Source organism: Corythoichthys intestinalis, chromosome 1 (assembly GCF_030265065.1).
Source record: "Corythoichthys intestinalis isolate RoL2023-P3 chromosome 1, ASM3026506v1, whole genome shotgun sequence".
NCBI lineage: Eukaryota > Metazoa > Chordata > Actinopteri > Syngnathiformes > Syngnathidae > Corythoichthys > Corythoichthys intestinalis.
This window is the reverse complement of record NC_080395.1, coordinates 43,436,284-43,457,985: the sequence shown is the minus strand read 5'-3', so window position 1 is coordinate 43,457,985 and position 21,702 is coordinate 43,436,284. Positions and strand designations below refer to the sequence as shown.

Sequence of the window (21,702 nt, the reverse complement as noted above, 5' to 3'; positions counted from 1 at the left end):
TAAGGCGCACCTGACTGTAAGCCGCCACCCACCAAATTTGACATGAAAACGGGATTTGTTCATAGATAACCCACACTGGATTATAAACCACAGCTGTCCTCACTGTATTATGCAATATTTACACCAAAATATATTAACTGGTAGCACTTTATTTGACAGCAGCATGATATGACTGCCATAAGACCAAATGAAGCTTTCAACTAATTGGGTACAAAGCTTCAGTGCTTCAAGAAGCTTCATTTGGCCATCACTGCTCCCTTGGAGGAAACAGTCAACCTCTGCTGCCACCTGCTGTCAACACTGTTGTTGTCCAACATGCCTCCTAGCATGCATTGCAGCGCTACAGATGTAAATAACAATCAAAACTTATGTTCCACGCTAATTTTTTTTTCAGTTTCTGTTCTAGTTGTTTCAATAATTGCTAGCAATGGTATTTGGTAACACTTTATTTGACACTGGCACCATAAGATTGTCATAAGACCATCAAAATTATGACATGACACTGTCATGAGCATTAATGAATGCTAATGACAAATGTCATTTTGTGTTATCCGGCAAATTATCTCACTTTTGAATGGATGTAAATGATCCGAGCTGGACATGAATGGAGTCAGTGACATAATTTGCTAAATGCATGTTGTTACTCTTACTTTTAAAAAAAGTAATAAATTACAGTTACAAGTTACTTCTTCCAAAAAGTAATTGCGTTAGTAACTCAGTTACCGGAATGTAACAGTAATTAGTTACTTGGCAAAGTAACTGGTGATAATTTTCTTTTTTTTTTCTCAAAAAACAGGTCACATGTGAAGTTTAAAGGGTTTTGGGGAAAATTGGCCCTAGCCCTATTCTTTACCCTAAACTTAACTAGACACAGTAAGTAACCTTTGTTATGCGTGGAAGTCAATTAATGTTGTGAATCAACCGTTAAAGTTGTTAAAATTGCTCCCATTATTGCATTAGTTCCCTTCCGTCTGTTATCGACATGTGTAAGTTTTAAAACTGTTTCATCATTTAAAGATAGATTTAAGTTAAGTTTTGGCGATTTAGGAGCATTTTAGATAAAAAGTTACTTAGGTTCGCTAGGAAGGTTCTCTACAACAGAGCCTTCCTGAGAAGTCTACCGCTTTAAGATATCGGCTGTTTACTAACGCATCTAGTTCTTTATTATACATGTTGCTAATGCCGCCATGTCTGTCATTTGCATTTAGTTCTGTATATATGTGATATCTACCGAAGCATCATGTGGGCGTAGTTTGTAGGCTATCGGCTACAGTCAGGTATTATTGGAGTCACCTAGCATAGTAGCATCGCGTTTGCAACGGTGTCACACTCCCATGCCTCCTCCCCACTCCTGCTCTGGTCTTTCGTCTTCGTAAGTCCGTCTTTTTCAGACTTTTCTCGCGTCAGTCAACCAACATCGTAACGCAGGGTGTCCAAACTTTTTGCAAAGGGGGCCAGATTTGGCGTGGTAAAAATGTGGGGGGCAGACCTTGGCTGACGTCCTTTACGTAGAACAATATATTTAAACAAAAATTAGCAAGCCATTCAGTGTGTCACATTTGCTTTAATATTTTTTTTATGAATAATTTCAACAATCTCGCAACTAGCCTTTGCGGTGTTCTCTTTTGACTCTCGGGCTCTTGCGAAATACTACTGCTGTAAAATTAAACTAGCTTCAAGTTGCTTCAATTTCTCGCTGTGTATCTTCCCTGTAATCTTGTCATACATGTGACATGTTTGGTAATATCGCCTCATTGAAATCTTTAAAAACAGCGACTGTCTCTTTGCAAATGAGGCAAGACACAGTTGTTGCGTATTTTAGTGAATAAATAGTCCAATTTCCATCTATCCTTGAAGCATCGGCTGTCACAGTCAACTTTTTTTTGTTGATTGTCACCATTTTAGAGAATTGGAAGTAGAGGGTCACACGGAGTAATGTTGCTTAGCCCTCAAATACCTGCAACATGAAGCAATTATCAGAGAATCCCAATATATATATATATATATATATATATATATATATATATATATATATAATATCAAATATATAGTGCATCAAATATATATATATATATTTGATACACTGCCAATGGGAAAACCCATTGGCAGTGTATCAAATACTTGTTCTCCCCACTGTATAAATATATTAAGGCTGTCAAACGATTAAAATTTTTAATCGAGTTAATTACAGCTTAAAAATTAATTAATCGTAATTAATCGCAATTAATTGCAATTCAAACCATCTATAAAATATGCCATATTTTTCTGTAAATTATATATATATTCTGTAAAATAATTTGTTGGAATGGAAAGATAAGACACAAGATGGATATATACATTCGACATACGGTACATAAGGACTGTAGTGGGCATTTCACTCTACTGTCATTTAAATCTGTCTATGCTGTCCTCACTCCGAAGCGTCTACTTTTTCCAAAGCTAGACAGCTAGTGAACGACGCCTTAGTAATCAGACTTCTTCCTTTTTCATCTGATTTATTAATAAAATGGCCTCAAACCACTGTCCTCTTTAGACCGTAGTGAAACTACAAAAAAAAGTACACAAGCATTGCATTAGCAACAACGTTAGCTTAGCACGCTATACAGGTTCACTAAACATAAACAAAAAGCGTCTCATACAAAAAATATGACATTTCGCTTACTAACATAATATGTACATTCTTTACAACAACCATACTTACGGACAAATCTTGTCCAAGGATCATAGAAGCACATTACAATGTAGGCGTCAGCCCGAGACGTCGTGCGGCCATATTGAACTGGCAAGAAAGCAATAAACCATGTCGCAAAGCGACCACAAGAGTTCACTGTTAGACAGCACAAAAAAACTTGCTGTAAAACTTACCAAAAGGCAGAATACTGTCTGAGCGGGACATGTGCGTTAATTGCGTAAAATATTTTAACGTGATTAATTAAAAAAAGTAATTACCGCGCGTTAACGCGATAATTTTTACAGCCCTAAAAAGAAATGTCAAAATTCTAAATTAGTCTGAAAGTCATGAAATTTTAGGTGTATCAAATGTGATACATTTGGCAATAAAGGGTTAAAAAACTGCTGCCTTTTAGTGGGTAAATGAGGAGCAGCATTTCGTGTGTAAGCTACTTCATATGCTGGTTGCAGTACTGCTGACCAATTTATTAAGTCTGTGTGTGGGCCAGATGTAATTGATTTTATGACAGCGGCTGGGGGCCGGATGAAATTTGACCACGGGCTGCATTTGGCCCCTGGGCCGGACTTTGGACATGTCTGTTATAACTCATAGTAACGCACGCCTTTCCCGCTTTAGTAACGGTAACGGCGTTGCCATGATGAGAAAAGTCATCAATTAGATTACTCACTACTGAAGAAAATAACACCGTTAGTAACGCCGTTATATTCTAACCCCGTTATTAAAAACACTGGCTGGATGACACTTAATGACATCGGTCATAAGCATTCATTAATGCCAATGATAGTCACTTCTTTATCTTCTACTTTTCCTTTCAGCTTGTCATGTTATAATTATGACGGTCTTATGGCAGTCTTTTGACGCCCCTGTCAAAAAAAGTTACCTATTAACCCAATAAATCAACAAATAAGCCGCACTGGACAATGAGCCGCAGGATTCAAAATGATGGGGAAAAAAGTAGCGGCTTGTACTCTGAAAATTACAGAATTTCTATTGTTCGATTGCTAGGTTGGACACCAAATCAACAACTCATGAATACTTTTTGTACGAGTAAACAAACCAGAGCTATATGTAGAAAATATTCACTACTTTCATGTGGGAAAAAAGAGCGTTAATTAAATCCTGAATTTGGTCTCACGAACATCCCGTAACACACTTTAGGCTTGGTTTAAATGTAGCAACGTCCTTGAACGAGGTTATCAGGCACATTGAATAAACGACTGCAGCTCCACATCTTACTTCTTTTTACAATTTTTAGTACAAAAAAACTTCAATTGCTTCATGCCAACTTCCGGAAGCTTCGCAACGTTCATTACATAAGATCCAATCTAATTTCCAACCATCGGCGTTTAAGAGAATGATCATTTGCAAGGTAATCGCCACAAAAATAGCCAACAATGATAAAACCAATGGGAAGCTGTGTTTATGGCAGGGGCATATTTTTTTATAGGGTAGCATTTGGACATAACAGAGTGGACACTAACAGAGGGGACACTTTGTGCTAAAGTTAGCCCTCAGCATAGCTTTGTTAGCATAATAGATAACATGACTTTGGATACTTGATGAGAAATCTATAATTTTACATTTAAAGCTTTTGAAATGATTCAATCAATTCATTTATTTGATATATAGCTTTAACAGAGTGGACATGCTATGATCAACCACACAGAACGTACTTCATAAAACTGCAAAATCTAATTTAAAATTGAATTTATAAATAACATATACAGTATATACGTATATATACAGATCGATTTTTTTTAACCACAGTTGAATTTCCCACCACTAGTGCAAGAGTGATGTTATTAATAAATGGGGAATTTTCTTAAAGGGACACTTAAATAACTTGAGTGGACAGTGACACTAAGGACGAAAATTAAGTATTGCATTTTATTTATTTATTTTTTTAATTAGATAATGCATTTACAACGGAATCATAACTATTATTTAGGATTTTTTTTCTACTTATATTAGTTTTTTTTAATAGATAGATTTGAATGAAAAAAACTGGGGACATAGCAAAATTCCATAAAAAGCTTTTACCAGAAGTAAATTAAATAAAAAAATTTAAAAAATAGAATTTAGGAGCCTGTACCCTTGAATTTATAATAATACGGCAACTGATAATGCGCACATACAAAAATCTCTTTATCTTAATTTAAACTAGGGACACGGATGGCACCCAATAAAAATGACCTTGCAGCCATTGCAGTTCAAATGGATTTGACGTCATCTCAATTTTTTTCGTCCCTCGCAGAGGATGCGAGCCAAGGATTTTTTGGCGCAGCAGCCATGACAGGAAGCCAGCCTGCGCACACGGTGGTCCTAAAGAAAAAAAAAGGGAACATTCTCCATTCCAAGACTCTCACATTCCCCGAGAACAAGTTTTGAAACGTGACAGTCATGATTAATGTTACCACCACATTGAGCGCTTTGGAAAAGGGATGTGGGAGGCAGAGGAGAATTCCATGCAGATGCGATACATGCAGAGTTACATTGAAACCCACCGCAAAAACAAGGTTTTTTTTGTGTGTGTGCATGAGTTGTAGGGCTGCCACAAATTATTGTTTTGATAGGCGACTAATCGCCAAATATTTGTTTGTTTTATTAAGCACATTGTTTTCCAGCATAAAAGCAGATATGTCTGATTTGTAATTATGATTAATCATTTGATTAAGGACAAAAGAAAATCTTTTTTTTTTTTCATTAAAAGAAAAAATGGGGGGGGAAATGCAAAAAGTGGCTATTTAGTTTTTTTCTTTGTTGTTTTTTTTTTTTAATTTTTTAAAAAAATAAAGAAGGTTCAAAATAAAATAGAGAATATGTTGTTTCCTTTTGTTTTTGCATATTAAAGAATATTGAAATATTCATATCTATTACTATAATATTGAAATACTGAGAAAATTAAATGAAGTTTTAAAAAAATTAAAGAATTTTTAAAAATTTGATTATTAAAAAAGGATAAAACGTGAGAATATTTACCTTGTTTTTTTTTATTTAAAATAAAATTTTCCTTTTTTCCCTTTGTTGTTGTTATATATTATATAATATATAAAAAGTTAATATATATAATATATATATATATATATATATATATATATATATATATATATATATATATGGATTTCATATTTGTTTAATATATGGTTTTAAAAAACAAAGGTGCAAAAATAAATTTAAAAAACAATATTATTTATATAGTATTTATATAAATATTATAATATTGTTTTTGTATTAGGAAATTTAAAACATATTTTTTTTAAAGTTAAAAAAATTAAAAAAAAAAAAAAAATTCTTTTGTTTTTGTATTTAAAATAAATAATTGAAACCCTCCATCCAAGGCGTTCCCAGGCCAGCTGAGAGACATGGTCTCTCCAGCGTGTCCTTGGTCATCCCCGGGGCCTCCCGCCGGTGTGACATGTCCGAAACACCTCTCCAGGGAGGTGTCCAGGTGGTATCAGACCCGTATGCCCGAGCCACATCAACTGGCTCCTCTCAACGCTGAGGAGTAGTGGCCCGACACAGAGTCTCTCCTGGATGACCGAGCTTCTCACCCTATCTCTAAGGGAGAGCCCGGACACCCTACGGAGGAACTCATTTCGGCCGCTTGAATCCGGGATCTTGTTCTTTCAGTTACGACCCACAGCTCGTGACCATGGGTGAGGGTAGGAACGGAGATCGACTGGTAAATCGAGATCTTCGCCTTTCGGCTCAGCTCCTTCTTCACCACTACAGACTGGTGCAGAGTCCGGATCACTGCAGATGCTTCACCGATCCACCTGTCGATCTCCCGCTCTCTCCTACCCTCACTCGTGAACAAGATCCCAAGATACTTGAACTCCTCCACTTGGGACCGGATCTCATCCCCGATCCGGAGAGGGCACTCTACCCATTTCCGGCTGAGGACCATGGTCTCGGATTTGGAGGTGCTGATCTTCATCCCAACCGCCTCACACTCGGCTGCGAACTGCTCCAATGAGAATTGGAGGTCACGGCTTGATAAGGCCAAAAGCACTACATCATTGGCAAAAAGCAGAGATGCAATGTTGAGGCAACCAAAGCAACACCCTCAACGCCTCGGCTGTGCCTAGAAAGGCTGAGGAGTGTGATCCCTCTTTAATTGGAACACACCCTCCGGTCCCCCTTCTTGAATCCTTTCATTAAAACCCAAAACAAGTATATTAACTCACTGGCTGCCATTGACAGTGATGTCACACCGATGTAAGGAAGACAACCCATAACATAAAATCCTCTTATCAACTAATGAGATGGAACTCACCTTCATATCACCGTCATACGAACATGTCCCATTTGGAATAGATTTTATGTCTATCGCCGTCATTGGCAGCCAATGAGTTAAGAGCCTCAAAAGTTGGGTATTTGAACAACTTTTAGGTCTCTAAACGATTAATCGACTGTCAAAATAAATAAGATTATATATATCTTATATTTGTGGCAGCTCTAGTGAGTTGTTTGGAATTTCTCAGTGAATCAAGTGAGTTTTGTTGGCATCCGATGTGGCGTGATTGTGACTTTTTTTTTTGCTTATTGAGTATTCAGACGTTTTTTTTGTTAAGAAGGAATAAGATTGTGCTTTATGGACCAGTAGTTTATTAATGAATGTGAATTTTGGGTCAAAAGTGAGAGTGTTGGTGGTGTGAGGGTGTTTTTGTTTAGTTCTTCATTTAGAGATTGATATTTTTGGAGATTGAGAGATTTTTTTTTGTTCAGGGAGAATTTTTGGGGTTTGGATGATGGTTTTATGGGTGATTCCTTTTTTGGAAGAGAGTTGTTGATGTGAACGAGGATTTGGAGTGAGAGATTTTTTTTAAATTAAGTAATGTTTGTTTCTGTTCAGTTTTGCTCTTTCATGGTCATTTATGTTAAGTATGTTAAGTTTTTTTTTAGTTATCACATATGGTTATCACAATATTACATTGTATTTCAAACAGTTCAGGGGTTAGCAACTTTGGGGGTTCGAATCGAATAATGTTTTAAAGATAACACAAACAGTGACTTTTTTCATATTATTTGGAAATAAGTAGCCTAACATAGGTAAATGAGGTAAATCCCAGCCAAATGTATCACACTTTAGACATGCATTTCAGGACCTCACTGCAGTACAAAAAGTTTAAAACCTTATTGTGTTCACTTTAGTTATATTTGTTTTACCACGAGAACTGCATGTAATGCTTAATGTATTATTTATGATAAAAATTACAGAACATATACTGTATATATACACTCACCGGCCACTTTATTGGGTACACCATGCTAGTGACGGGTTGGACCCCCTTTTGCGTTCAGAACTGTCTCAATTCTTCGTGGCATAGATTCAACAAGGTGCTGGAAGCATTCCTCAGAGTTTGGTCCATATTGACACGATGGCATCACACAGTTGGTGCAGATTTGTCGGCTGCACATCCATGATGCGAATCTGCCGTTCCATCACATCCCAAAGATGCCCTATTGGATTGAGATCTGGTGAATGTGGAGGCCATTTGAGTACAGTGAACTCATTGTCATGTTCAAGAAACCAGTCTGAGATGATTCCAGCTTTATGACAGGGCGCATTATCCTGCTGAAAGTAGCCATCAGAAGTTGGGTACACTGTGGTCATAAAGGGATGGACATGGTCAGCAACAATACTCAGGTAGGCTGTGGCGTTCCAACGATGCTCAATTGGTACCAGGGGGCCCAAAAAGTGCCAAGAAAATTATTCCCCACACCATTACACCACCACCACCAGCCTGAACCGTTGATACAAGGAAGGATGGATCCATGCTTTCATGTTGTTGACGCCAAATTCTGACCCTACCATCCGAATGTCGCAGCAGAAATCGAGACTCATCAGACCAGGCAACGTTTTTCCAATCTTCTATTGTCCAATTTCGATGAGCTTGTGCAAACTGTAGCCTCAGTTTCCTGTTCTTAGCTGAAAGGAGTGGCACCCGGCGTGGTCTTCTGCTGCTGTAGCCCATCTGCCTCAAAGTTCGACGTACTGTGCATTCAGAGATGCTCTTCTGCCTACCTTGGTTGTAACGGGTGGTTATTTGAGTCACTGTTGCCTTTCTATCAGCTCGAACCAGTCTGGCCATTCTCCTCTGACCTCTGGCATCAACAAGGCATTTCCACCCACAGAACAACCGCTCACTGGATATTTTTTCTTTTTTGGACCATTCTCTGTAAACCCTAGAGATGGTTGTGCGTGAAAATCCCAGTAGATCAGCAGTTTCTGAAATACTCAGACCAGCCCTTCTGGCACCAACAACCATGCCACGTTCCAAGTCACTCAAATCACCTTTCCTCCCCATACTGAAGCTCGGTTTGAACTGCAGGAGATTGTGTGACGAGTGTCTACATGCCTAAATGCACTGAGTTGCCGTCATGTGATTGGCTGATTAGTAATTAAGTGTTAACGAGCAGTTGGACAGGTGTACCTAATAAAGTGGCCGGTGAGTGTATATACACATATATATTTGTATGGTCAAGCTGATGTAATCAATTCAAGTGTCAATATGTGCGTGTAGCTCCCAGTGTTGTTTTTTCTGTAGAAAATGAAAGTCCAACATGGCTCTTTGAGTGTTTAAGGTTGTTGACCCGTAAAATAGTTGGAGCAGTCAGGAGTTATCACGCGGGTGGAAATAAAAATACCTTAACAACTGGAGTATAAAAAAATGGCACATTTATTGCAACATAAATGTTATATACATCATGTTTTTCTGTTGAAAAAAGACAGAAAATTGTAATTCTCATTGCCGCGTTTTGGAGATGTGCATTGACAATACGTTGGACGTTTTGACACATATGTTCCTCAGTCAACCACGAGAGACCTGCGAATGGACGTTCCGATATTTCCAGTCATAACAAAACAGGTTATGGGTACGTAGCCGTGAACATTTTACTACCTAGTATAGTAAAATAAAGTAAGAAACTTTTTACTCAAAACTTTTGCTTTCAAAAATCTAGAAAGAGTAATATTTAGAATTCAAGAAATATTCTTACAGTATTATTGTAGAAAAGACTAACTACAGTGAAAAATAAGCCAAACGATTTTTTTTGTTTTACCTCTGTCCTTCTGACTTTTCTATATTACACAAGGGAAATGCATGTGGGAATACAGCAACTTGGCAAAGAAAGAGGAACATATGAAATAAAAGAAATGGAGCAGGGATGGAGCAGGGAGACACGTATAATCACCTTCTAATGATGAATACATGCGCCAATACTGTCACGAGCAACAAGGCCACATACTGACCGAGAGCACAACAAAAAACAAATTGCTCAATGATAGATTCTGAATGTAAACTTGTACTGTGAATCAAATAGAAGTCCCTTTTTCGCAAATACTATACAATCAACGAAATGGAATATAAAGCAAGGACCAAAGACTTAAAAAAAACATGCACACAAAAGCATAAATAAAGCATAACCAAAGTGAAGTCTTTTTGTTCATTGTTGTCCTACAAATGAAACCATTGGCGGAGAGGAACGCCCAATCCCTATGTTTAAATGGATTGGACGTCTATTTTTGCCAATGGTGGCCTGTTTGTTAATATAACATTTAGCAATTCTGGATTATTGTATCAGGATTTTGCAAACAATAAGTGAAAGCTGAAAAAATGACTTGCCTTAAATGAATACCTGCTGTTTTTCTTTCTTTTTTTTTTTTTTTTAAAGAACAAAGACGTAATGAAATCAGTCCAAGAGAAAAAGTGGTCGTCGTCATTCTTTTTTTCCCCCCATTATGTGAAGACAACACGTTAGGTGTCAAAACTACACATGACAATCTGCATACATAGAATACTCTCATATGGCTAAAGGCATCTCCTTTAGTTAAGACACTGCAAATATGCAGGGAATTTGCAGGGATTTGATGTATTTTTATGGTACTACTACAGTAGGGAGAACAAGTATTTGATACACTGCCGATTTTGCTGGTTTTCCCACTTGCAAGCCATGTAGAGGTCTGTAATTTGTATCATAAATTCTCTTCAACTGTGAGGGACGGAATCTACAAAATCACATTGTATAATTTTTAAATAATAAATTTGTATTTAACTGCATGAAATAAGTATTTGATACATTACCAACTAGTAAATATTTCGGCTCTTAGTTCTTTTTTAAGAACCCCTCCTGTTCTCCACTCATTACCGGAAGTAACTGCACCTGTTTGAACTTGTTACCTGTATAAAAGACACCTGTTCACATGCTCAAACAAACTCCAACCTTTCCACAATGGCCAAGACCAAAGAGCTGTGTAAGGACATCAGGTATAAAATAATAGATCTGCACAAGGCTGGGATGGGCTACAGGAAAATAAGCAAGCAGTTTGGTGAGAAGGTAACTGTTGGAGCGATTATTAGAAAATTGAAGAAGTTCAAGTTGACGGTCATTCTGCCTCGTTCTGGGGCTCCATGCAAGATCTCACCTCGTGGGGCATCACTGATCATGAGGAAGGTGAGGGATCAGCCCAGAACTACACGGCAGGACCTGGTCAATGACCTGAAGAGAGCTGGAACCACAGTCTCGAAGAAAACCATCGGAAACACATTACGCCGTCATGGATTAAAATCCTACAGCGCACGCAAGGTCCCTCTGCTGAAGCCAGTGCATGTCCAGACACGTCTGAAGTTTGCCACTGACCATCTGGATGATCCAGAGGAGGAATGGGAGAAGGTCATGTGGTCGGATGACACCAAAATGGAACTTTTTGGTCTAAACTCGGCTCGTCGTGTTTGGAGGAAAAAGAGGGATGAGTACAACCCCAAGAACACCATCCCTACTGTGAAACATGGAGGAGGAAACATTTTTTGGGGCTGCTTCTCTGCCAAGGGTACAGGACGACTGCACCGTATTGAGGGGAGGCTGGATGGGGCTATGTATCGCCAGATCTTGGTTGACAACCTCCTTCCTTCAGTGAGAGCCCTGAAGATGGGTCGTGGCTGGGTCTTCCAGCATGACAACGACCCAAAGCACACAGCCGAGGCAACTAAAGAGTGGCTCCGTAAGAAGCATCTTAAGGTCCTGGAGTGGCCTAGCCAGTCACCAGATCTGAACCCAATAGAAAATCTATGGAGGGAGCTGAAAGTCTGTGTTGCCCGGCAGTAGCCCCGAAACCTGAAGGCTCTGGAGAAGATCTGCATGGAGGATTGGGCCAAAATCCCTGCTGCAGTGTGTGCAAACCTTGTCAAGGACTACAGGAAACGTTTGGTATCTGTAATAGCAAACAAAGGTTTCTGTACCAAATAGTAAGTTCGATTTTTGTGATGTATTAAATACTTATTTCATGCAATTAATTGCAAATTTATTATTTAAAAATCATACAACGTGATTTTCTGGATTTTTGTATTAGATATCGTCCCTCACAGTTGAAGAGAACTTATGATACAAATTACAGACCTCTACATGCTTTGCAAGTGGGAAAACCAGCAAAATCGGCATTGTATCAAATACTTGTTCTCCCCATTGTATTTGAAAGCAACTCAAATGTCAAATAAATGCTAGCTTTCAGTCCAAACTAAACTAACAAACTTTTGGTTACATGTGTTTGCTGAAGGAATCAAGAGGGGTTTTATTTGTAGTCTTTCTTTTTAAATACAGGGTTGAATTATGACTGTCAAACGGCCGATAATTTAATGGCTGTGTTCGGAATACCCCGCTCATTTCCTGACTACCAAATCAGAGTGCAGCGTTGCTTTGAGACTGGAGTGACCTGATTTGGGTGTTTTTCAAATACAAGTCGTTACTCGGACTTTTGTTCTGATTTGAGAGCAAACATTTGAGTTATGAGTGAATCCCCCCCACACACACACACAATAAAAAGAAAATTTTAAGCGTCTTTCCTTATTGTAATCGTTTCTAAACTATAGTGCTGTGGTACCTCTACATACGAAGTTAATTCCTTCCAAGAACTTGATTGTAAGAAGAATTGGTCGTATGTTGAGCAGGATTTTCCCATAAGAATACATTATATTTCCATTAATTCGTTCCACAGCCCGGAAACCTACACAAAATCCTTAATTAATGCTGCTGGTACTATCGCAGATAGCAATTACACAGAGCAAAACAAATAAATTGTGAGTAAAAATGGGAATAATCACATAATAATAGTAAAAATATTAATAATACCTGCAATAATGTAACGAATCGGGTCCTAATGTGGCGGATGTGTTTTGCATAGTGTACCTGAACATGGCTGACTTGACACAGTGAGAGGGACTATTTACTTTCACTTTGTTCAGCTACAGCGGACAGTAGGCATGTTGTGTTGCACACGTTCTGAAAGAAATGATTGGAAAAACCTGACGAAGCTGGCAATTTTTGGGCGATGCGACAATAATATTTGTCACCAGTTCACGGATGCATGCACCAAGCTCATATTTTTTTTTATCATTTCTATCTTCATTTCAATGGTAAGCCTCACCTTCTTCCTTTTTTCACCACCTGCACGACATTCTTGCAACCCATGTTGATTTCTCTAACAAGAAAATCCGCCGTGCGTCCGCCTTGCGGCAAAACAAAGAAACTGCGGTGCGGTCAGAAATCGTCGTATTTCGAGCATGTTGTCGGATGTAGAAACACATGGCGAGTCAAATTTTACTTCAGACATCAAAAAGATCGTGTGTCGAAACGATTGTATGTCAAGGTACCATTGTATTATGGAGTGCTATTTTATTATTCTCTCCATTGGCTGCCATTGACGGTGATAGACTTTGAATCTATTTGAACTGGCAGAAGCTGGCAGGGAATTTTTACATGGTTAGCTTGATGGCATAATTACCGTGAACGAACTCATTAGTATTTTTTGTTGTTGTTGATAGCCGCGAGTTACAAAAGACTTGGGCATTCATGCAATAAGGCTGACGGTAAGCTCAAATATATCGTGCACTTCTACTTTCAGCACTTCCCTCTGGTGGTCAGCAGGGATTTGTCGACCCGTAGTTACATTCGTTACTTTTGTTTTATCAGTCGAATAAAAATTGTTTTCAACATTACTAGGAAGTGCTTTTCATTATGTCACAAGTTACACTGTACTGAATGTACTTCTGTAATAAATATTGAATAAACTAAAACATTTAAAATGCCTGGCATTGACAGCAATAGATGGTTAATCCATTTTGACTGGGAGGGGGCAATCGTCAGTGGCAGCCAATTATGTTAACTATTAAATAACATCAAAGTCATTAAATAGTATAAGATTTCTGTGCTATTAATTGTGAATACAACATTTAAACTAGCCAATAAATTGTTTTCAAAGAGCACGAGGAGTGTCAGAAACAAGTTGGACGCCTGTACTTTTCCAGCATTATCAGCAAGCAGCTGAAACCTTAGATTTTGTGTTTGAAATCCAGCATTTGTTTGTATTATTCAAGGCGCACTGTAGGGACAGTACTTGCTCACTACACATTGGAACAGCGCTAAATGATGGCGACCTCACTATGTAGAGTGCCCTCCATAATTATTGGCACCCCTGAAAAAGATGTGTTTTTTAGCTTCTAATATTTTTTTTCTTTTCAAATAATATGGGACCCTAATAGAAAAAAAGAGAAAAATCCAACTTTCAATACAAGTCGTCTGACCAAAGCACACCGTCCCATTTGAAGCCTGGGACCGTGTGTATTTTTGTGTGAGACCAAGATTGAGCTTTCTGGCAACAAACACTCTAAGTGGGTCTGGCGTGCCACGAAAGATGCGCATGCTGAAAAGCACCTCATACCCACTGTGAAGTGTGGGGGTGGGTCATTGATGCTGTGGTGCTGTTTCGCTTCAAAAGGCCCTGGGAACCTTGTTAGGGCATCATGAATGCTTTGAAATACCAGGACATTTTAAATCAAAATCTGTTGCCCTCTGCCCGAAAGCTGAAGATGGGTCGTCACTGGGTCTTTCAGCAAGACAATGACCCTAAACATATGGCCAAATCTACACAGAAATGGTTCACCAGACACAAAATCAAGCTCCTCCCATGGCCTTCTCAGTCCCCAGACCTCAACCCCATTGAAAAAAATTGTGACACACATTATTTGATGTCAAATATTTTTTTCTTTATGTGGGATTTTTTCCCCACTGAATGAATGCACTTGTATTGAAGGTTGGATTTTTCTTTTTCCATTAAGGTCCCATATTATTTAAATTTTAAAAAAAATTATTAGAAGCTAAAAACACATCTTTTTCAGGGGTGCCAATTATTATGGAGGGGATTGTAGGTATTTTATACTGTAGAAGCTAAGCATGGCAGTTTGCAAATTCCATCACTTTCCAAGAGAAGAAAAACACAAATACAGTTAGTCCTCTGGTTACGACGTCCTCGACCTACAACGTTTTGACTTTACGATACCCTTGCCTCATCCGCCATTAAGTCCCCGGCACCAGTTTCTGCTTAGCTAGTGCATAGTGCTTGTCAGTTTTTGTGCGCCGGGAGTATCTTTGCCTTTTTCGCCCTTCCTTTTTCATAATATGGCCCTAAAGAGCAAAGCTGGGTCTTCTAGGTTCAGCCAATAAAATCGGAATTACCACAGAAACAAAGCTGAACATCATAAAAATAATAGGGAGAGAGACACAAACTCACGTTTGTACAGATATGCTGCATTCAGACCAAAGGTAAACAGTCACATGAAAATGCCTTGCTCGTCGGTCGCCCATTTCAGTTTTGCGTTCACAGACCTTACGTCACTGACAGTCAAAGTGACACAACTTCCAGTTCATGTAACCTAAGAAGAAGGACAGTAATGTAACAAATTGGGTCGCATGTATGCTTCATTTTGCAATGTTGATGTGTTGAGTTCTGTGTTTTCTGGGCTGTCTCTAAATGTGCGTGTCTGACTGGAGGGAGAGAGGGCGATGCTGAAGAGTTGGCTGTTTTGATTTCGCTTTCAATAGTAGTATTTAGTGTTTTCGGTTGGAAATAAATTATTGAAAACAATAACTCTCCATCCCCCTCTCAACAATAATGGTAAGTATCGCATCTAGTATATTTACAAAAAAAATTAATATTACTTGATTTTCACCTATTTATTATTACGTATTTACCTTTTTTTTTTAAATACTAAATGTTTTGACGTAAATTAGGGTTACGTCACCAACTCTGAATGGAAGTCAGTATAGACCCTAATCACCAACGTCACAGAATGACGTGTCGCTGTATCCGGCCGCCATATTGTCCGTCAGTGTTTATCCGTATTCTCAATGGTTTCAATTTGTAGTGCAATTTATAGTGCAATTCATGGAAGCCCCGGTGCTTTCAGACGCTGTAAACTCATTGGATGCGTTGCATAAAAGGCGTTATGTGGAAAAGCTTCAGGCTATCCATTCGCCAGATCCATATTTGATGCCTAAATCGATATTTTTCGACCCGCTGTCTTCGCCCTCTCTGCCTGACATCTGATACCCTGATATCTACAACTATCTTGTCCACACAAAATCAGCCTATTCTCACGAAAGTTTGAAAAACTTTTAAGTGCAGCACTCTAAGCAACATTACCCCGTGTGACCCTTTACTTCCAATTTTCTGAAATGGCGACAATCAATTTAAAAAAAAGTTGACTGCGATGGCCGACGCTTCAAGGATAGAATATTGGACTATTTCTTCAATAAAACACGCAACAACTGTGTCTGCCTCATTTGCAAAGAGACAGTCGCTGTTTTCAAAGAGTTTGATGTGACGCAAAATTACCAAACAAGACACGCTGACATGTACGACAACATTACAGGGAAGATACGCAGCAAGAAATTACAGCAACATTAAGCTAGTTTAATTTCACAGCAGCAGTATTTCGCAAGAGCCCGAGTGTCGAAAGACCACCACAAAGACGAGATTGTTGAAATTATGAATTTAAAAAATTATAAAGTAAATGTGACACACAGAAGGGCTTGCTAAAATTTGTTTAAATATATTGTTCTATGTAAATCAGCCAAGGTAGCCACCCGCATTTTTACCACACCAAATCTGGCCCCCTTTGCAAAAGGTTTGGACACACCTGTTTAACTTCTTTCACTTGGTACCAGCTAAATATTATTCAAAAAATAATGATGGTGGAAGAAATCAGCATCTTGAATTTGAAACTGTATGTTGTCGGCGATTAGCCTCGCAATGATCTTAATTGTGGTTGTCAGCCCAAAACCCTCTAAATATATATTAAATTCATCTTACCAGATATAAAATGACTACTACATAATCTGTAGTGATCGTTTGGTGCCCAGTTTTCAGTAGTCCATCTCCCTCTCCTCTCCGGGTCCTCGGAATACTGTAGAACTTCAAGTCTCTCCGTCTATCTTCTCTGTTATTGCAACCAACCGCCACACACGCCTTCACCATTTTGATTATTAATGTTAACGAGCAGAAAAACACGCCATAATAGGAGGAATTTATGTAGCGGTAATGCTTAAACCCGACGAGCTGACGGACAATATGGCGCGGAGGCGTGGTTGTGACGTCATGTGAGAAGGGTCTATAGCCTTACAATGGAAGCAGTTAGCCAGTAGAGATTGCTGTAAAACGTTACACGCTGAAGTTAGCCAGTCATATGGAAGCATGTGGGGTTAATTCCATTGTCTGGCTTACAACGGAAGTATATACCCCCTCACAGACAAGTATGCACACACTTACATCTGACTGGCTAACGTTAGCGTCTAACCAGAGGCGGATAGAGTAGTCAAAAATTTTACTTAAGAGTAGCGTTACTTCAAAATAATAGTACTCAAGTACAAGTAAAAAAAAGTATTTGGTGAAAAGAATACTCAAGTAATGAGTAACATTGTGAGTAACTGCTTATATTTTTGTAGGATTTTTATTATTTTTTTAAACAATGTATTTTTTTCTGAGCACAAAGTTATCTATATGGACTGTTGTTATAATGATACTGCACAATAACCCATTACATAACCACATTAAGCCAAATAAATTTAAAAAAAAAAAAAAATCATTAAATTCCGACAAAAGAAAATATTACAAAAATGAAGCATTATTCGTCCAAAGAGCATGACTGCCCCCTGGTGGAGAAAATAGTTCCAAGTTTGGATAGTGAACGAGTTCCTTCATAATTACTATTTTGAAATTAAAAGGATCATATCTCCGGTTTTCCGTGGTCAATCGGTGCCAAATAAACTGGGAGAGAGGCTCAAATCTGTGCTTTCGAGTCATGTTGAAGGCAGCGCTCTATAACAAATACTTAATTTTTTGTGGTGCTTTAAAGACACCACGATTGAACAGGCTGGCATGAAGATAGAACGGCAAGCTTGCGTCTGATTGGCATAAGAGAGTCATGTGATTATTGTTGCGACGTCTCATTGGTGAAATCGGTAGAGCTACCCTGGTAATACACCAGGCACCTCTCTACTTTTGGCATCACTGACAAGAAAAAAAAAAAAAATCTAATATGTAGAATAAAGAGGAAAAATGTAACGACTCTTGTGTAGCCCAAAGTAGCAGAGTAAGAGTAGCGCTTTTTTTCTTCAACTACTCAAGTATATCTTAGTAAAACTACTTTTAGAAGTACATTTTCTCAAGAAGTTACTCAAGTAAATTTAACAGAGTACATGTAACGCGTTACTACCCACCTTGGCGTCTAACACTCTGACCTCTACTGAATAACGCTAGTGACTAATGTTAGCAGCAAGTGTCAACTTGTGAGTTTACTTCTGTTATGATCATTTAGCATACCAACTGCGACTATTAGCATTCGTGTATTTTTCTTTTGCAAAGTGTTTGGCATTTGCAAATGGCCCAGCACTTCCCAGCCACCGTAGTTCAGGAGTGATTTCGAACACAGCCAATCACTTTTTCCCTCATTTGAACCTTCAAGGCCAGAGCGCCGTTTTCGACATTGACACTGGGGAACGACTGTTTAAACTAAAAAGCAAACTATCCATTTTCCCTTTTGACATACAATTTGAACTAATGGTCATAATAAATAAAAAGAAACAAAATGAAAAGGTTGCTGTTACAATGCATTCGTCAATTCAGTTTAGGCACGAGGCGGCCTCCACGTGGAGTCGGAGATCGCAAAGTCTGATTGTTCGGAAGCCACGCGCTCCTTGCGGATCTGCGTGATATGTGCTCAAGATTCTTCTTGCTTTTTTGGGGCGGAATTTGCAGACGGAGCGCCGCGTGGGCTCCTGTTCAATCCCGGGACTGGATTGTGTTAGTCGTGTGTGATTTTGGCTTCTGGTGGGCTAGTCTCCTTCGCGACTTCACATTAAGCGCAGCGAGAAGACCCCTCTGTCGCGATGAGGCCGAGTCGCCATCTCAGACAGGATGAAATGTTCTGCATGTTGGATCTGTCGCACACAAGATAAAAGTTGTATCATTCGAGGTAGTGTTGTGTAATTAACTAACATTCAAAACACATGGAGGTTGATAAGAGAACACATACACTCGTTCCAACAAATATTGGGCATTAAAAATTAATTCAATCTAAGAGACAAAAATCAGGGTTTGGTCAGTGTACCTTTCGGACATTCGTTTTGTCTTCTAATTTTGGAAAAAAACAAAAAGAAAATGAACCGATTTCTGTTATTTTTTGTTTAGTGTGTGTAAAAAAAATTAAATAAAATAAACTCCCGATCCATAATCAGTATTTGAAAACTAGCCTTTATCCTACGTTCCATGAGGAGTTTATTTAAAACGAGTCGGGAAATCAAGTCGGAGACCGTTAATTAAGGGAGTTCCAAAAAATCAATTATAAGATGCATCGCGATTCGACACGTGATGGTTAGATTACGATTCATTTAGGGTTCAAAAACGATGATTTTCCCTGATAACTTTATGACAGCCTCTCGTAGCGGAACGAAATTCAAGACACGTCTGACACCCGGACACCTTTAACGGACGCATGCACAATCTTATGATGGATGCTGCCAGTTACTGAGCAAGAGATTTACTCCTTTTCAAAAGACTGGAAAATAAATTTGTGTATGAGACAGGCAGGGACCTGGTGCTCGCACTTCTATGCGCAAGTTATTTTTTAAAGCGAGAGGTGAAGAGAGGTGGTTCGTTGCCCCTTGTCTTTCAGATGTCCAGCAGTAGTTTCAAGTCATGTCAATTGAGAAATGTCCTGAGAGTGTTGCACGAACCCTCTTGTACTGTTTAGCCTTTATTGTTGTTGTTTTTGAGATGTTAACAGTTAGCGCTGAGCACTAAGCTAATTAGCTAATTCGCTAACGTGTATTTTATATGCAGAACGTGTAAAACCATGAGTAAGTACAGCGAAATAGTACAGAAATCTGTGAAAAACAATTGGTTAAAAGAAGTCTTATCTGACTTTGTTTCCAGAAAATGTGGAATTCATTCCACCTGTTTAAATGTTGTTGTATTGTTGAGAGAAATAAGTACTGCCTTTAAAATGGTTAATGTTTTTGCACTTTCTTGTAAAAAATAAATAAATAAATAAATAAAAAAGCAGCTTAAGGGTAGCTTTTTGTTGTATAGACATGTTTCCATTGTTCCTGTTGAATCATTAGGATATTTTAAATAAATAATGGACATGCATTTGTTTGGCTACTTTATTAATTAGTAATGTGCGATGAATCGATAACTGAATAATCATGATAACTGTGATCATTGTCAATACTGTGATCATCGTTTAATAATTGAATCGTAGCACCCTGAATCGTAATTGAATCGAATCGTGGGGTTTCTAAGATGGCACACCCCTACCGTTAATTAAAGTCTGCTTTGCTGTCACATGGAAGACCTTCTGCTTACAGCAGGATCTTGCCGATTCATTGTGCTAACATTAGCCAGTGCTAAATTTTCAAAACTTTGTGTTCACATACTTTGAAAATTCTGCAGAACACTAGATTTAGAAAATGTAGCACGAGCAAATATAAGTTCCAGAGAATAGCAAGATCCTGCTTCAGCTGCAGAATAAACAAAAGGTCTTCTAGGTCACGGCAAAGCAAATCTGGAGAAAACAAATGATTGCATTTTATTTCCTGCAAATTTTTTAAAATTAACTCATAATGAAAAAACGGTTAAAGGGTCGTCCAAAAGGTACACGGACCGATGTCACTTTCTCTGTCCATTGTAACCTTTCCTTTCAGATCAGAAAAATGTGAGATGGATTATTGTCTGCCACCTTTAGATATGTTCAAGCAGAGGCTCAATCAAAAAGAGATGAATTGGCAAGCACGCCAATAAAATGGTTGATTTATTTAGTGATTTATCAGACAGAAAGGCCCAACGTTACCTAGTCTTACTGTAGCTCGCCCAATGTGAAAGGACCGTTGCTATGTTTTGCTGCTGTTTTATATCACCTAAAACACACTAAGTTTGGCTTTTGGACTGTTGGTGACAAAGATAGTTGGATGAGAGAAGGACATTTACATTTCGCCACAGAATGTGGCTTGGCTCAGGAGCTGAGTGTACCTGTTCGCGCTCAGAGGTGGCCCATGGGGTTGGATGTGTCAGTCAAGCCAGGGTGAACTCCTGTGTGACCTTGTTGGCTGTCAGCGGAACCACCGGATACTTTTTCCTCCTCTCGTCTCTTAAGGCAGGCCGCTTTGGGGTTCAGATTCCGTTCTGTGGGGTGAGACAGACGAAAGAATAGGAAGGTTGTCTTTTTCTTTGTTTGGAAAAAATTCCAAAATAACTTAACGCTTTATTGAACTCATTGACTGCCATTGATGGCGCTAGACATTCAATCCATTTTGAGTTTAAATGAATTGGATGTACGGTATATCGTTGTTCATTTTAACAAAACGGCATGAATAAAAGATGGCGATATCAATATTATGGTTTTTGTTAAATTTTGGGTTTATCGTGCTTAATAAATCAATATATTGATCCAGATTGATTGATTGTTAAACACCTAGTGATAAAATCCCTAAAAACAACTTAAAAGTGTCACAAGATATCTCAATGTATAATATTATTTGAGCATGGATACCAGCAAATCGGGGGCACATAAATGAATGCCAGGTAAAAGAAGCCTTTGAAGTGCCATTTTGGGTTTGTGTGTGTGTAATAATTGAGTGCATAGTATACAAAATAAATTGTGGTAATAATAATCAGCTTA

The 21,702-nt window shown here is 38.5% G+C and overlaps 1 protein-coding gene across 5 annotated transcripts in view; it reads right to left on the bottom strand.

The window, feature by feature from the left end:
* Positions 1–9,357: 9,357 nt before the first annotated feature.
* tcf12 (transcription factor 12) overlaps positions 9,358–21,702 on the bottom strand; it is a 169,037-nt gene continuing 156,692 nt past the window's right edge. For all 5 annotated transcript variants that reach the window (XM_057860070.1, XM_057860150.1, XM_057860395.1 and 2 more), the window contains 2 exons: positions 21,054–21,206; positions 9,358–18,964 (listed from right to left, as the gene is read on the bottom strand). In XM_057860070.1, the coding sequence (XP_057716053.1) occupies positions 21,064–21,206 (143 nt within the window). In that variant the 3' untranslated portion in view covers positions 9,358–18,964; positions 21,054–21,063. The remainder of the gene's footprint in view (positions 18,965–21,053; positions 21,207–21,702) is intronic.